Below are 17,843 nucleotides of genomic sequence, written 5' to 3'. Positions count from 1 at the left end.
CAAGTCTCGAGAAAAAAAATGTTACCTTTTGAAATTTAGCAAAGCTGGTGGGATTATCACCACTCCTCTGAGAAGCATTGTGTTAAGGAATGAATTTTGATTTACAGATCCAGCAAGCTATCTTCTAATGATGCCAAAAACCTCTGGGAGGGTTAAGTGTCCATCTGTTATTTTGTACTACTCTGTGTTATCTTCCTCTCTTTTCTTTGAAAGTCTCATTGTGATCAGCTCACTTGGGGAACGTAATTTTGATTGTAGGGAGGGAAGAAAAGGTTGAGGAGCAAGTAATGCTCTTGTGGAGGTGGCTGACCAGGTGGGGTGCTGGAGTGGCGTTGGACAGGATGGTGTCAGTACACAGGTCAGGGACTAGGTGGCAAGGAAGAATTCTGAAGCCAAGCCTAGCTTACTTTGTAGCTTTGTTGTGGGCTGTCTCACACCTGGAAAAGAAAGAGAAATGCCTTCACCCTTTCCTAGTGTTCCTTAGCCCCTTAGGCAAATACTGACTCATTGAAGGTTAACTAGGAGTTTGTAGAGTGAAGGGAGAACCCAACCACTGTGTCTGTGGTTGGCCCACGGGAAAGTACATATCAAGTTTTGAACTAACGTTGAACTATGCTTTTGGAGCATACATTCCTAAAGTAAGGACTCACATGTAAAAGAGTAGTTAATAGTCCTTGAATCAGTCTGCCTGGGTTCAAATGCTGGCTGTGATACTCACTACCTCAGTGATCTTGGACAAGTCTCTTATATTTCCTGTGCTTCAGTTGCCTTTTGCGTGTATTAGGGATGATAGTAATGGTATCTATGGTACAGTACAGTACTATAGTGCTGTAGTGAGAAAGAAATGAGTTGATGCATGTGTAGTAGCACTTAGAGCCTAGCGAAGTATAAGTATTTGCATAGGAATTCTGTGTTCTCCACATTCCTCAACCATGTTCCCCAGTTTCATTTGAGAAAATATAGTCTCTAATGTCTTTGGAATAAGATCTAGGAAAGGAAATCTTTTAAAACAATGTTATTTAAGCGATACTTTGCATCCTATGAATATCTAATATATTTCCTGAATGGCAGTCAGGTGTCCTCTTTACACTGAAACACTTGCCTGGACTAATTCATATTTTATGTTCTAAAGCGAATTCTTTCAAATGCAAAACATCTTTCTACATCTTCACTAACAAATTTAGCTACATATTAATGTGGTCATGTGAATATCAGGATTCTAAAAGATACCCAGTTTTAAGGCGAGTTTCTGAGAAGGTCAAAAGTGTTTCTATCTGAATGTAACTGTTGAGTACCCCTTTCTCACATTTTCATATAACAAGATCTCACTCTCAAGATTCTTTCACAGACTCAATCACTTCTATTTTAACTCAGTGACTGGCGCATCCCATTATGTTTCTGTGATCTATAGAAATTTGAATGGGGAATTATAATTACGCTTTAAAGTTCTTAAAGCCTAATTATTAGATCCTTATATGAGAATAGATGATATGCAACAGTAGATAAAGCATGGATTGAAAGTTAAAACATCTGGATTCTCTTCCCGCTTCTTCCATTAGGAAGCTATGTGTGTCTCAGAATCTCCCTGAACTTATCTTAAATGGAGGATTTGAATGAGGTGTTGTTTAAGGTTTCTTACAGATCTGATACTGTATGATTCTGCAATAGCTTATTGACCCTACATTTGTGAAGTGTGTGCTTTGCTTTGACTGACATGTATATTTTCTTTCCCAGTTTTCTTAAAATCATTTGAGATGCCTTTGCTAGATGACCAGCCAGGGTGAGAGATGCAGTCTATAGCTGCAAAGTAGAAAAAGCCATCTGGGTCTGAAAGAGAACAAGTCCGTGGCCTTGACATTGCAGCATCCCTGTCCCCAGACACAGAGCCGCAGATCCAGGAGTGTTTGATTGAATGTCAGATGAATAAAGACAAACTCCAGGGTATCATTACTTTACTGTTAATGGGCAGCTGTTTGTGTTTTTCTGTTTTGCAGAAGATAACATAGAAATGAAAAGATAAATAACTGTACAAGTTTTCAGAGTTGCCATTTGTTTGTATAATATTTTCTTTTCCAGAGAGGCAGTGGAGGCTAAGGAACAGCTTTCTCTCTGGCTGCCTCTCAGAGGTACTTTGAATTTCTCAAAGGGATGATAAAGAAATGAGATTAACCTATTTTGTGACCTACTTCTGCCTTTCCATTTTGGGGGCATTCATTTCCATGTTAATTTACTCCTTTTGATAGTAAGTAGAGCTCTGTCTTGGTTGACAGGTTTACTTTAGCATAAGAAATCTCAAAAAAAAAGTCATTTGGGATAAATGCTTCCACAAGAGACAGTTAGATGATGTGTTATGGAACTAGCTTATTCCCTCTAGAATCATGACAGTAGGGTGGCTGAAATCCTTGTTCTAGTGTTGAAGGTAGAAGTTCAAGTTGTTGACGGTAGTAAATATAAATTAAGATAATATTGCAGCACTGGTGGCCACCTTTTCTTTAGCTTAATTATTATTTTGAGAAATAGTCTGTAAAAACATTAATTTTCACCTTTCTCTTTTCTTCTAGTCATGGACTCCTGCCCTGTAGGTCCTTCTGTGAGTCTGCAAAAGAGGGCTGTGAATCAGTCCTGGGGATGGTGAATGCCTCCTGGCCCGAATTCCTCAAATGCTCCCAGTTTAGAAACCAAAGTGAAAACAGCAATGTCAGCAGGATTTGCTTCTCACCACAGCAGGAGAAAGAAAAGCAATGTAGGTGTCTGCATTTTGTTGCATTTTTAAAAGTTTTTTATTGAAGTATACCGTCCATGAAAGGAAGTATACAAATAATGTGTACAGCACAACAAATTTTAACAAAGTGACCAGACCCATGTAACCAGGACCCAGATCAAGAAATAGAATATTAACAGCATCCCAGAAACACAAGCCCCCTCCCAGTGACCTGATCCTCCCAAAAGAGACCTCTATGCAGACTTCTATCAGCTTAGGTAATTCTGCCAACTTCTGAACTTGATATCGACGGAATCGTACAGTATGCATGCCTTTTGTGTTGAACTTCATTTGCTCAACATTATATTTGAGAGGTTCACTGTATTTTCATCTTCTTGTGGTTCATTCATTCTCATTTTTATGGTATTCTAATATATTTTCCATCACAGTATATTTTTCTGTTCTACTGTTGATAGACATTTGAGTTGTTTCCAGCTACTGTGAATGGTGATGCTGTGACTATTCTTATACATGTCTTTGATGGAACATGGTTATGTATTTGTTCAGCAAAAAAGTTTTTTATTTTTTTATTTATTTTTTATTTTTTTTAAACATCTTTATTGGGGTATAATTGCTTTACAATGGTGTGTTAGTTTCTGCTTTATAACAAAGTGAATCAGTTATACATATACATATGTTCCCATATGTCTTCCCTCTTGCGTCTCCCTCCCTCCCACTCTCCCTATCCCACCCCTCCAGGCTGTCACAAAGCACCGAGCTAATATCCCTGTGCCTTGCGGCTGCTTCCCCCTAGCTATCTACCTTACTACGTTTGTTAGTGTGTATATGTCCATGACTCTCTCTCGCCCTGTCAAAGCTCACCCTTCCCCCTCCCCATATCCTCAAGTCCGTTCTCCAGTAGGTCTGCGTCTTTATTCCTGTCTTACCCCTAGGTTCTTCATGACATTTTTTTTCCCCTTAAATTCCAAATATATGTGTTAGCATACGGTATTTGTCTTTTTCTTTCTGACTTACTTCACTCTGTATGACAGACTCTAGGTCTATCCATCTCATTACAAATAGCTCAGTTTCATTTCTTTTTAAGGCTGAGTAATATTCCATTGTATATATGTGCCACATCTTCTTTATCCATTCATCCGATGATGGGCGCTTAGGTTGTTTCCATCTCCGGGCTATTGTAAATAGAGCTGCAATGAACATTTTGGTACATGACTCTTTTTGAATTTTGGTTTTCTCAGGGTATATGCCCAGTAGTGGGATTGCTGGGTCATATTGTAGTTCTATTTGTAGTTTTTTAAGGAACCTCCATACTGTTCTCCATAGTGGCTGAACCAATTCACATTCCCACCAGCAGTGCAAGAGTGTTCCCTTTTCTCCACACCCTCTCCAGCATTTATTGTTTCTAGATTTTTTGATGATGGCCATTCTGACTGGTGTGAGATGATATCTCATTGTAGTTTTGATTTGCATTTCTCTAATGATTAATGATGTTGAGCATTCTTTCATGTGTTTGTTGGCAGTCTGTATATCTTCTTTGGAGAAATGTCTATTTAGGTCTTCTGCCCATTTTTGGATTGGGTTGTTTGTTTTTTTGTTATTGAGCTGCATGAGCTGCTTGTAAATTTTGGAGATTAATCCTTTGTCATTTGCTTCATTTGCAAATATTTTCTCCCATTCTGAGGGTTGTCTTTTGGTCTTGATTATGGTTTCCTTTGCTGTGCAAAAGCTTTGAAGTTTCATTAGGTCCCATTTGTTTATTTTTGTTTTTATTTCCATTACTCTAGGAGGTGGGTCAGAAAGGATCTTGCTGTGATTTATGTCATAGAGTGTTCTGCCTATGTTTTCCTCTAAGAGTTTGATAGTTTCTGGCCTTACATTTAGGTCTTTAATCCATTTTGAGCTTATTTTTGTGTATGGTGTTAGGGAGTGATCTAATCTCATACTTTTACATGTACCTGTCCAGTTTTCCCAGCACCATTTATTGAAGAGGCTGTCCTTTCTCCACTGTACATTCCTGCCACCTTTATCAAAGATAAGGTGTCCATATGTGCGTGGGTTTATCTCTGGGCTTTCTATCCTGTTCCATTGATCTATCTTTCTGTTTTTGTGCCAGTACCATACTGTCTTGATTACTGTAGCTTTGTAGTATAGTCTGAAGTCAGGGAGCCTGATTCCTCCAGCTCCTTTTTTCGTTCTCAAGATTGCTTTGGCTATTCGGGGTCTTTTGTGTTTCCATACAAATTGCGAAATTTTTTGTTCTAGTTCTGTGAAAAATGCCAGTGGTAGTTTGATAGGGATTGCATTGAATCTGTAGATTGCTTTGGGTAGTAGAGTCATTTTCACAATGTTGATTCTTCCCATCCAAGAACATGGTATATCTCTCCATCTATTTGTATCATCTTTAATTTCTTTCATCAGTGTCTTATAATTTTCTGCATACATGTCTTTCGTCTCCTTAGGTAGGTTTATTCCTAGATATTTTATTCTTTTTGTTGCAATGGTAAATGGGAGTGTTTTCTTGATTTCACTTTCAGATTTTTCATCATTAGTATATAGGAATGCCAGAGATTTCTGTGCATTAACTTTGTATCCTGCTACTTTACCAAATTCATTGATTAGCTCTAGTAGTTTTCTGGTAGCATCTTTAGGATTCTCTATGTATAGTATCATGTCATCTGCAAAGAGTGACAGCTTTACTTCTTTTCCGATTTGGATTCCTTTTATTTCCTTTTCTTCTCTGATTGCTGTGGCTAAAACTTCCAAAACTATGTTGAATAAGAGTGGTGAGAGTGGGCAACCTTGTCTTGTTCCTGATCTTAGTGGAAATGCTTTCAGTTTTTCACCATTGAGGATGATGTTTGCTGTGGGCTTGTCATATATGGCCTTTATTATGTTGAGGTAAGTTCCCTCTATGCCTACTTTCTGCAGGGTTTTTATCATAAATGGGTGTTGAATTTTGTCGAAAGCTTTCTCTGCATCTATTGAGATGATCATATGGTTTTTCTCCTTCAATTTGTTAATATGGTGTATCACGTTGATTGATTTACGTATATTGAAGAATCCTTGCATTCCTGGAATAAACCCCACTTGATCATGGTGTATGATCCTTTTAATGTGCTGTTGGATTCTGTTTGCTAGTATTTTGTTGAGGATTTTTGCATCTATGTTCATCAGTGATATTGGCCTGTAGTTTTCTTTCTTTGTGGCATCCTTGTCTGGTTTTGGTATCAAGGTGATGGTGGCCTCGTAGAAGGAATTTGGGAGTGTTCCTCCCTCTGCTATATTTTGGAAGAGTTTGAGAAGGATAGGTGTTAGCTCTTCTCTAAACGTTTGATAGAATTCACCTGTGAAGCCATCTGGTCCTGGGCTTTTGTTTGTTGGAAGATTTTTAATCACAGTTTCAATTTCAGTGCTTGTGATTGGTCTGTTCATATTTTCTATTTCTTCCTGATTCAGTCTTGGCAGGTTGTGCATTTCTAAGAATTTGTCCATTTCTTCCAGATTGTCCATTTTATTGGCATAGAGTTGCTTGTAGTAATCTCTCATGATTTTTTTTATTTCTGCAGTGTCAGTTGTTACTTCTCCTTTTTCATTTCTAATTCTATTGATTTGAGTCTTCTCCCTTTTTTTCTTGATGAGTCTGGCTAGTGGTTTATCTATTTTGTTTATCTTCTCAAAGAACCAGCTTTTAGTTTTATTGATCTTTGCTATCGTTTCCTTCATTTCTTTTTCATTTATTTCTGATCTGATTTTTATGATTTCTTTCCTTCTGCTAGCTTTGGGGTTTTTTTGTTCTTCTTTCTCTAATTGCTTGAGGTGCAAGGTTAGGTTGTTTATTCGAGATGTTTCCTGCTTCTTAAGGTGGGCTTGTATTGCTATAAACTTCCCCCTTAGAACTGCTTTTGCTGCATCCCATAGGTTTTGGGTCGTTGTGTCTCCATTGTCATTTGTTTCTAGGTATTTTTTTATTTCCTCTTTGATTTCTTCAGTGATCACTTCATTATTAAGTAGTGTATTGTTTAGCCTCCATGTGTTTGTATTTTTTACAGATCTTTTCCTGTAATTGATACCTAGTCTCATGGCGTTGTGGTCAGAAAAAATACTTGATACAATTTCAATTTTCTTAAATTTACCAAGGCTTGATTTGTGACCCAAGATATGATCTATCCTGGAGAATGTTCCATGAGCACTTGAGAAAAATGTGTATTCTGTTGTTTTTGGATGGAGTGTCCTATAAATATCAATTAAGTCCATCTTGTTTAATGTATCATTTAAAGCTTGTGTTTTCTTATTTATTTTCATTTTGGATGATCTGTCCATGGGTGAAAGTGGGGTGTTAAAGTCCCCTACTATGAATGTGTTACTGTCGATCTCCCCTTTTATGGCTGTTAGTATTTGCCTTATGTATTGAGGTGCTTCTATGTTGGGTGCATAAATATTTACAATTGTTATATCTTCTTCTTGGATCGATCCCTTGATCATTATGTAGTGTCCTTCTTTGTCTCTTGTAATAGTCCTTATTTTAAAGTCTATTTTGTCTGATATGAGAATTGCTACTCCAGCTTTCTTTTGGTTTCCATTTGCATGGAATATCTTTTTCCATCCCCTTACTTTCAGTCTGTATGTGTCTCTAGGTCTGAAGTGGGTCTCTTGTAGACAGCATATATAAGGGTCTTGTTTTTGTATCCATTCAGCCAGTCTGTGTCTTTTGGTGGGAGCATTTAGTCCATTTACATTTAAGGTAATTATCGATATGTATGTTCCTATTCCCATTTTCTATATTGTTTTGGGTTCGTTATTATAGGTCTTTTCCTTCTCTTGTGTTCCTTGTCTAGAGAAGTTCCTTTAGCATTTGTTGTAAAGCTGCTTTGGTGGTGCTGAACTCTCTCAGCTTTTGCTTGTCTGTAAAGGTTTTAATTTCTCCATCAAATCTGAATGAGATCCTTGCTGGGTAGAGTAGTCTTGGTTGCAGGTTTTTCTCCTTCATCACTTTCAGTATGTCCTGCCACTCCCTTCTGGCTTGTAGGGTTTCTGCTGAGAGATCAGCTGTTAACCTTATGGGGATTCCTTTGTGTGTTATTTGTTGTTTTTCCCTTGCTGCTTTTAATATGCTTTCTTTGTATTTAATTTTTGACAGTTTGATTAATATGTGTCTTGGCGTATTTCTCCTTGTATTTATCCTGTATGGGACTCTCTGTGCTTCCTGGACTTGATTAACTATTTCCTTTCCCATATTAGGGAAGTTTTCAACTATAATCTCTTCAAATATTTTCTCAGTCCCTTTCTTTTTCTCTTCTTCTTCTGGAACTCCTATAATTCGAATGTTGGTGCGTTTAATGTTGTCCCAGAGGTCTCTGAGACTGTCCTCAGTTCTTTTCATTCTTTTTTCTTTATTCTGCTCTGCAGTAGTTATTTCCACTATTTTATCTTCCAGGTCACTTATCCGTTCTTCTGCCTCAGTTATTCTGCTATTGATCCCATCTAGAGTACTTTTAATTTCATTTATTGCATTGTTCATCGTTGCTTGTTTCATCTTTATTTCTTCTAGGTCCTTGTTAACTGTTTCTTGCATTTTGTCCATTCTACTTCCAAGATTTCAGATCATCCTTACTATCATTATTCTGAATTCTTTTTCAGGTAGACTGCCTATTTCCTCTTCATTTGTTAGGTCTGGTGCATTTTTTATCTTGCTCCTTTATCTGCTGTGTGTTTTTCTGTCTTCTCATTTTGCTTATCTTACTGTGTTTGGGGTCTCCTTTTTGTAGGCTGCAGGTTCGTAGTTCCCGTTGTTTTTGATGTCTGTCTCCAGTGGCTAAGGTTGTTTCAGTGGGTTGTGTAGGCTTCCTGGTGGAGGGGACTAGTGCCTGTGTTGTGGTGGATGAGGCTGGATCTTGTCTCTCTAGTGGGCAGGTTCACGTCTGGTGGTGTGTTTTGGGGTGTCTGTGGCCTTATTATGATTTTAGGCAGCCTCTCTGCTAATGGGTGGGGTTGTGTTCCTGTTTTGCTAGTTGTTTGGCATAGGTTGTCCAGCACTGTGGCTTGCTGGTCGTTGAGTGAAGCTGGGTGCTGGTGTTAAGATGGAGGTCTCTGGGAGATTTCCACCGTTTAATATTATGTGGAGCTGGGAGGTCTCTGGTGGACCAGTGTCCTGAAGTTGGCTCTCCTACCTCAGAGGCAGAGCCCTGACTCTTGGCTGGAGCACCAAGAGCCTTTCATCCACACGGCTCAGAATAAAAGGGAGAAAAAGTAGAGAGAATTAGTAGAAGTATGAGGAAAGAAAGAAGGAAAGGAGGAAAGGAAGAAAGGAAGAAAGAAGCAAAGAAGGAAAGAAAGGAGGGAGGGAGGGAAGGAGGGAGGAAGGAAGGAGGGAGGGAAAGAAGGAAAAAAGAGAGAAAGAAAGAAGATACAGTAAAAATAAAATAAAGTATAATATAGTTATTGAATTAAGAAATATTTAGAAAAAAAAAAGGGACGGATAGAACCTTAGGACAAATGTTGGAAGCAAAGCTATACAGAGAAAATCTTACACAGAAGCATACACATACACCTTCACAAAAAGAGGTAAAGGGGGAAAAATCATAAATCTTGCTCTCAGAGACCACCTCCTCAATTTGGGGTGATTCGTTGTCTAAAGGAGGGAAGGAAGGAAGGAAAGAAAGAAAGAAAGAAAGAAAGAAGGTAAAGTATAATAAAGTTATTACAATTAAAATTAATTATTAAGAAAAAAAATTTTTTTAAAAAACCATGGACGGATAGAGCCCTAGGACAAATGGTGGAAGCAAGAGTATACAGACAAGATCTCACACAGAAGCATACACGTACACATTCACAAAAAGAGGAAAAGGGAAAAAAATCATAGATCTCGCTCCTAAATTCCACCTCTTCAATTTGGGATCATTCCTTGTCTATTCATGGATTCCACAGATGCAGGGTACATCAAGTTGATTGTGGAGCTTTAATCCGCTGCTTCTGAGGCTGCTGGGAGAGATTTCCCTTTCTCTTCTTTGTTCTCACAGCTCACAGGAGCTCAGCTTTGGATTTGGCCCTGCCTCTGCGTGTAGGTCGCTGGAGGGCGTCTGTTTTTTGCTCAGACAGGACGGGGTTAAAGGAGCCGCTGACTGGGGGCTCCGGCTCACTCAGGCCGGGGATGGGGGGGGAAGGAGGGGCACTGCGTGCGGGGCGGGCCTGCGGCGTCAGAGGCGGCGTGACGTTGCGGCAGAGGCCGGTGTGACGTTGCACCAGCCTGAGGCCCTCCGTGCGTTCTCCCGGGGAAGTTGTCCCTGGTTCCCGGGAACCTGGCAGTGGCGGGCTGCACAGGCTCCGCGGAAGAGGGGTGTGGAGAGTGACCTGTGCTCGCACACAGGCCCCTTGGTGGCGGCAGCAGCAGCCTTAGCGTCTCCCGCCTGTCTCTGGGGTCCGCGCTTTTAGCCGCGGCTCGCGCCCGTCTCTGGGGTTCGCGCTTTTAGCCGCGGCTCGCGCCCGTCTCTGGAGTTCCTTTAAGCAGCGCCCTTAAACCCCTCTCCTCGCGCACCAGGAAACAAAGAGGGAAGAATAAGTCTCTTGCCTCTTCGGCAGGTGCAGGCTTTTCTCCGAACTCCCTCCCGGCTAGTCGTGGTGCACTAACCCCTTCAGGCTATGTTCAAGCCGCCAACCCCAGTCCTCTCCCTGTGCTCCGTCCAAAACCGAAACCCAAGCCTCAGCGCGCAGCCCCGCCCGCCCCGGCGGGTGAGCAGACAAGCCTCTCGGGCTGGTGAGTGCCGGTCGGCACCGATCCTCTGTGCGGGAATCTCCCCGCTTTGCCCTCCGCACCCGTCGCTGTGCACTCCTCCGCGGTGCCGAATCTCCCCCCTCCGCCTCCCGCAGTCTCCGCCCGCGAAGGGGCTTCCTAGTGTGTGGAAACTTTCCCTCCTTCACAGCTCCCTCCCACTGGTGCAGGTGCCGTCCTTATTCTTTTGTCTCTGTTTTTTCTTTTTTTCTTTTGCCCTACCCAGGTACGTGGGGAGTTTCTTGCCTTTTGGGAGGTCTGAGGTCTTCTGCCAGCCTTTAGTAGGTGTTCTGTAGTTGTTCCACGTGTAGATGTATTTCTGGTGTATCCGTGGGGAGGAAGGCGATCTCCGCGTCTTACTCTTCCGCCATCTTCAAGGTCCCCCCAAAAAAGTTTTTTAAAGTGGTTGTTTCAATTTATACTTCTCCCAGCTGCAGGTGAAAGTTGCAGTTGCTTCAGATCCTCCCCAACACTTGGTATTGCCAGTCTTTTTCATTTTAGCAATTCTGATGATAGTATGGTGGTATCTCTTTGCATTTTAAGTTGAATTTTCCTAATGAATTGGATTGAATTTTCAAAATGTTTTGGTTACTTAAATATCCTTTTCTGTGATGCGCCTGTCAAAATATTTTGCCCATATTTGATTGGGTAGTCTGTCTTTTTATTCTCGACTTGTGGTTCTTTAGGCATTCTGGATATAAGTCATCTGTTGGATATATGTACTGTCTGTGTGGCTTGCCTTTCCTTTTTTTATTATGTCTGTTATGGAATAGAAGGTTTTAATTTAAATGGGTCTACATTATCAAGATTTTCTGATCCTCAGTTTTCTAGACTCTCCTGGTACAGTATGTAAGAACCTCTTTCTAAATTATGAGGAAGGCCCTTTGGCTTTCACAAATGAGTTACAGTTGCCTGGAGCTTTGAGTTATCTTTTTCTAGGAAATTGAGCTTAGCTGAAAGCCATCCAAGTCACTGTCCTTATAGTTACTTCTCAAACACCTGGTAAATTACCCCATTCAGTGCATTCCTTTCCATTAGGTGGACTATTCCAATTCACCTCTGTTAAGGGTTTTAGCAATTGGACCACCCCCTATACCAGGGCCTGTCTATCTCTACCTTCCATCAATGATGGCAACTTCGCTGCCATCCCAGCAGTGAGTAATCCAGATCAATAACCCCATCGTATCCCCTGCTTTCTTGGACCACTTCTGCAGCTGTCACAAGCTGGGTCTTCCAGAAGCAGCCACTGAGATGGGGTTTGTTGTACAGGGTATTTATTAAGTATCAGCACTTGTAAAGGAGGGAGAGAAAGCAGGGTTGGGTAGAGGTAGAAGTTGAAATGTGATCCAGGCACACTGAAGCTTGGTTAAATCCACGGGGAGCTCTGGGGCACATGTGGCCTGAGGGAGTTGTTCCATGTTGGGTCCAGACAGCCGGGTCTTTATATCCCCACAGTCAGCCACTGGTTGTGGTCCTTCCTGGGAAGGGTGTGCCCTTGGGTGAGGCAGCTCTCTGCAGTTGAGGCTAAACTTGAAGGATCTAAAGGCTGTGGGCTGACAGCAGGGGCGACAGGGCAGACACGTAGACTGGGAACAGACCACTTTGATCCAGAGACTGAGCTGGTTTTGCTTGTTGTTTATAAGGAGTGTTGGTAAGGCTCCGTCTCCTTCTGGTTTGTTTCCATTCTGAGGGTGCACTTCTCCAGTGAGCCTCACTGCGAAACCAAGGTGTTTACTGCATTCTGCTCCTCCTTGGCGGTCCCTAGTGGTAATGTTTTTCTTCTCAGAATAAGATTGCTGGATTTCCACTTAGCTTTGCAGAGGTTTTCTACCCTTTAGTTTCTTGCTCTTTACCGCAAATGCCTTGAGGGGAAATCCTTCCATGTGATAGGCCCACTTCTCTGTGTCTCCTTTCCCACTACCTCCTTGGCCCATTAATACCCTGCTCCTCTGGCAGCACCAAAACTCTGATTTTTGTCTCTCCACCCCCATGGGATTGCCGAAAGCTCTACTGGCTTCTCTCCCTCTTTGAAGTGGCCCTGTGTCCAGGTTCTCAGTTTCCAGCACCATGCCAAGAATTGGCAAGATCCAAGGGGAAAAAGCATCCATAGAATGTAGACTGTTTGTTCTACAGTTGTCTTCTCTCTGGGATCTCAGCCACTTACCTCCTGATGGTCGCATCAGCTATCAGAGGCCTTTGAACAGATGTTTCTTGTGCTTTATCTGGCTTTTCTAGTTTTACTTGATGGGGGTTTGCACTAACTTATCACAGGTTACTATCTCCTAGCCAAAAGTAGAAGTTTGTTTAATTTCTTGTTCACATGCTGGTTAGTGGAGGTCTGCTGCTAAATTACGATTCCCTCCAAAAGATTGTATATAGCGCTAAGCCACCAGAAGGATGAGTGAGTGTATCTGAAAGAGAAGCCCCTTGATTCTTTTCTTTTTCAGCTACATTTGCCCCTGTTTTGATAAGAACACTTTATTAGTGCTCATTTGGAAAATGTTGCCTGTTGATACAGGATTTAAGAATCCACTGAGAAAATTTGAAAATAAAAAACATCATCAGTATTCCTTAACACGATGGTCCGAAGGTATCGGTTCTTAAAGATCAAAGTAACATCAGTATTCTTTAATAGCTCCAGATGAAATGCCACCTCACATAGGTTCCCCAGATATCAGAAGATAGTACAAATCTTCTGATCTTGGAAAAGATTGATGACTTTGGAAGAGATCTTGGAAGATTGATGAAACATTTACATTAAAAAACTTATGTTTTAAGAGAACAGAAATTTCCTAAGTACACTCCTCTGAGATGCTCTATTTGTCAGTCTTTTTTTATAATTCTTGATTGCACTATATTTTCCCATGTAGAATTAATTCTCTGAAAATGGGTCTGATAATTGGTGTTTGATGTGGTATTTTCCTAGAATTTGAAATAATTTTTCTGTCTCATGCTTGATGGATAAGCAGGATGCTAACCATCATAGATGTATTCATAGGTCATGTGCTAGGGAGAAAGCTACTGTTAGCTGTGATCTTTGTGTAAGCATAAGTATATAATTTCTAGGGACTTCCCTGGTAGTCCAGTGGTTAAGACTCTGCGCTTCCACTGCAGGGGGCACGGGTTCGATCCCTGGTCGGGGAACTAAGATTCTACATGCCACACAGCACAGCCAAAAAAAAAAAAAAAATGTATATATATATATATATTTTTTTTTTATAATATCATCTTAATCATATAAGGGTTTATGCTGTAGGGCCAGTTATGAATATAACTAATGAAGTCCTTTTCTCATTTTTTCATTTGTTCAGTAAATATTCATTGAGTACCTACTCAGTTCTGAGCATTATTCCAGGTAATCTGAAAAAATTAATTACAGTGACCATAATATTGGTTTACATCCATCTAGTGTGGTGGTTCTCAACCAGAGATGATTTTGCAGCCTCCACCTGGGAACATTTGGCAATGTCTATAAACATTTTGGTTGTCACAACTCTGGGGACAGAAAGAGTTGCTACTGGCATTTAGCAGGTAGAGACCCACTGTGCCGTTAAACATCCTGCAATGCGCAGGGCAGCTTCCCACAGCAAAAATCTATTTGGTCCCAAATGTCAATAGTGCTGCTTTTGAGAAACCCTGGTTTGGGCTTGATGCTTTGCAAGGTACTTTCTAGTAGTAGTAGTAATAATAATAATAGTAATACCTATCATGCCTCCTACCTTTAAGGAGTGTTAAACCTAATCTGGTATACCTATATGTGAGAAACAATGTAAAAAGAACATTAGTGACTCCATCTAAACATGCTGTCAGACAGAAACTATAGAGAAACACAGGTTAAATGTCAATGGAGCAGAAGTAGAGTCAATCACATAAAGGAGTTCTGGGTTTGTGAAAGAGGAAGGGTCCCACTTGGCAGAGAGGAAGCGGAGAGGTGTTCTGGGGTAGGCATTCAGCACTGTGAACCTGTGTTGGGTGACAGGTGCCAACTTAGCCCGTGAAACAAATGATGATTAAAAGTTGACTCCCATCTTAGTCTTCTCCTTCCAGCTTGTCAAATCATTTGCCCCAAGAAAACAGTAACCCCCTTTTACATTATGGACCCCATTCTCCTTTCCAAAGTGCTTTCACAGCTGTTAGCTCACTTTGCTTTCAGAGTAAATCTCTGAGGTATGATCATCTTCATTTTATAAATTAGGAAACTGAGGTTCAGGAAGATAATTCCAAAGTTGTTTTAAATCAGTCCCCCTGGCTCTGTCTTCATCCTGGGACCATCCTGGGATTCAATTCTTAATCCTTGAATGCTACCCTCTGTTACAGCCCCCTTCTCACAAGAGTTTTCAAAATGTCTTTTCAGACTGAGTCAAGCCAAAACTCACGACTCTGTAACAGCTGCTTTTCCCAGCTCACAGCTCTGTAAATTCAATTCATCTTCTCATAGCATCTTTTAAATCAGTCATAACTCCAAAGATATTTTGTTTTCATACAGAAGGATACCCAGTCGTCTTATCCTTTCTATCTTATGTTGATGCCAGCTCCTGTAAAGTAAATAACGTGCTAACGTGATAGTGCTGTGGGAACTATTCTTCAGAGGTTTTTAAAATAAACATTTGTACAGGTTTCCATAGTTGAGTTGTGAGAACTCAGAGAGCTAAAAGTCAAGGTCCATCAGTCATTCTGAGCTTTCTGACTAATCCTTTACCTTGTCTGAAATCGTATATGGAAAGTAGTTATGAAATGGTTTTTCTGTGGGTCTAAAGAGATCTCTGCTGCCATGAAAGAAACTTCAGCTATTCATTCTTTCATTTTCCTCTTCCTTTTCCTAGTATCTTATTTGCTTTCCTAGCTTTGGTTGCTGAGAGCAACCACTTCAGTGCATTAGCAGCAAAATTGTAGCCTCAAGATCTTGGTAAAATATATACTCTGAATTTCTCCTATTGAATTGTGAATTCACTCGGGAAAATTATTCAGTACTCTTTCTTTGAGGTACTTAGTATCAATATTTTGCCAGAGATAGATGACTATAGATGGCAAGGTGGAGTTACTAAAATCTAGCCATGCACTTTTCATTCCAATGAACAGTCAAATATAATGAGGTTTTCCTAGAACTTCAAATTTCCCAACATGTATAGTTTTAAATTATTTAAAATTTAAATTATAAAAACATTTTCTTTCTTCCATATGTAGATGCTTCTTTTAAGGGCACCAAACTTAGATCTGAAGACTTGTTTTTCAAGCCCTGGCTATTTTATTTAATAACTGTGTGGTGTTCAGCAAGTTTCTTAAACCCTTTTTGCTTCTCTTTCCTCAGTTTTACAATAGGAATAATAATACCTGGGGGCAGGGGTAGAACAGTTTTATGGGGTAAATGAGATAATGTATTTGAAAGAATTTTGGAAGCCGTAATGCATTATGCAAATGTAAGTGCTTCCATCCAACAAACATTTAGAAGCATGTTCTATGGACCACATAGTTCACCAGGAACTGGAAAGGGAAGATGGCATGCATACGTTTAAAGTGCTCATAGGTCAGTGGAGAGATAGACAGATAAGCACAGAGGCAGAGCCTGAGACAGGGATTTGAGCACAAATCTTACATTTGGGAAAGGCATGGAAGAGTAGAGGAGTGGGATGGTGGTTCAGGGAAAGGATGGTGGCCACTAAAGGTAAAGTGAATCCAGCTACCATTGTGGGTAACTGGAGCTTAATTTCACAGGCAAATATGGGAAATAGTGCATAACATATGACTCAGAACTACCCCACTGGAGGGGTGAGGTAGCTGGGGGATGCCCTTCCTTCCTTTAGCCTTTGAAACTGATAGGATCTACTATAGCACATAAATACTATGTTCTATAGGAGCAGAGACATGGGATTGTGCAGGAGGAAATACAAAACTTGGCTGTGCCCTGCAGTGGAAGGCTTTCATCCTTGATGATTTCTCCTTCATCTATAGCACTCTCTTTTCTTTTGGTTTCTAAAACACTGCTCTGTTTTGGTCAGCTTTCTACCACTCTGGCCACACTCTAGTCTATCCTTTTCTTCTACTGACTCCTTAAATATTGGTATTCCACAGGATTCTAGCCTCAACCCTCTTTCCTCCACATACTATACATTTTCTCTGGGAAACCTCATACTTGATTGTGGCCATGTAAGTACTGATGACTCTTTTTTTTTTTTTTTTTTTAGTACTGATGACTCTTAAATCTGTATTTCATCCCCAATTTTATTCCACTTCCCCGAGCTTCTGACTCATATTCCAAAGTCCTTGCTCCAAACTCTCAAGCAAAGCTACTATTTTCAGGTCTCCACGGATTGTCATGAATGTTACTGAATTCCATGGGAAGTTCTCAGTTTTCCCCTGACTGTACATCCGGCAGCATTTGCCACATTTAATCACTCCCTCCTCCCAAGATAAACTCTCTAGGCTTCCAGGTAGGTCTTCCTTCTACTTTGGCCACTTACTTTCAGCCTCGTTTGATGTTTCCTCCTCGTATCTCTCTAAAAGGTGGTGTGTCCCAGGGCTCAGTCCTTGGATCTCTCCTCTTTTTGGTGACCTAATTTAGGCTCATGACTTGAGATACCACCAGGCACTGACATCTACCAACGTGCGTCTCAAGCCTGCACAGCCTCTGAACTCTGGACTTGCATACACACGTATGCTTGTGGTACACACACGCACACACACCACCTTCTAGTTATTTCCACTTGAGTGTCTACAAGGTGTGTCAAGCATAACAGGTACTACCCTGGTATTGCCCCACACCTGCTGCTCTCCCAGCCCTCCCCACCTTAGTAAATAACAACTTCATTCTTCCAGTTGCTCCAGCCAAAGACCTTGGGTTGTCCTTTACTCTTCTTTTTCTCTTCCATACCATATCTGATCTGTCAGAAATCTTACCGTCTCTACTGTCAAAACATACACATAATCCAGCCAGTGCTCACCACCTCCACAGCCACTACCTGGCTCAAGTCACCTCAACTCCTGCCTGGATTATCCTTCCAGCTCCTTATTAGCAACCTTGCTGCATCCCTATGCCCCGGCAGGCTATTCTCCATAGAGAAGCAAAAGGGATCTTTTAAATGTTCACATCTCTCCTCTCCAAGTTTTCCCATCTCCCTCAGTATAAAAGCCATCATCCTTACAACCTTCAGGGCCCTCAATCAGTATCATTGCATCACACGACTCCAGGGGAGCATCAGTCACACAGAATTCAAGGTGAACAACCTCCTGGAGTTGTACAACTGCCCTACATTATCTGGCCCCCATCACCTCTCAGATCTCTCTCTGATAACTTGCCTTTTAGCTCTTAAGGCTCCCGCTACTCTGCCTGCTTTGCTCTTCCCCCGGAGATACCCTCTC

General features: G+C 41.0%; 1 protein-coding gene across 1 annotated transcript in view; it reads left to right on the top strand.

Moving 5' to 3' along the window:
* Window positions 1-17,843, top strand: part of CORIN (corin, serine peptidase) — a 265,617-nt gene that overhangs the window by 96,652 nt on the left and 151,122 nt on the right. The window contains 1 exon segment of the mRNA XM_089911890.1: window positions 2,562-2,743. Coding sequence (XP_089768016.1) covers window positions 2,562-2,743 — 182 coding nt within the window.

Source organism: Delphinapterus leucas, chromosome 5 (genome assembly GCF_059928025.1).
Source record: "Delphinapterus leucas isolate spDelLeu-1000000601 "Yukka" chromosome 5, BTC_Dleu_Yukka2, whole genome shotgun sequence".
Lineage (NCBI taxonomy): Eukaryota > Metazoa > Chordata > Mammalia > Artiodactyla > Monodontidae > Delphinapterus > Delphinapterus leucas.
Note: the sequence above shows the minus strand (reverse complement) of the source record. Positions and strands in the feature narration are given on the sequence as shown.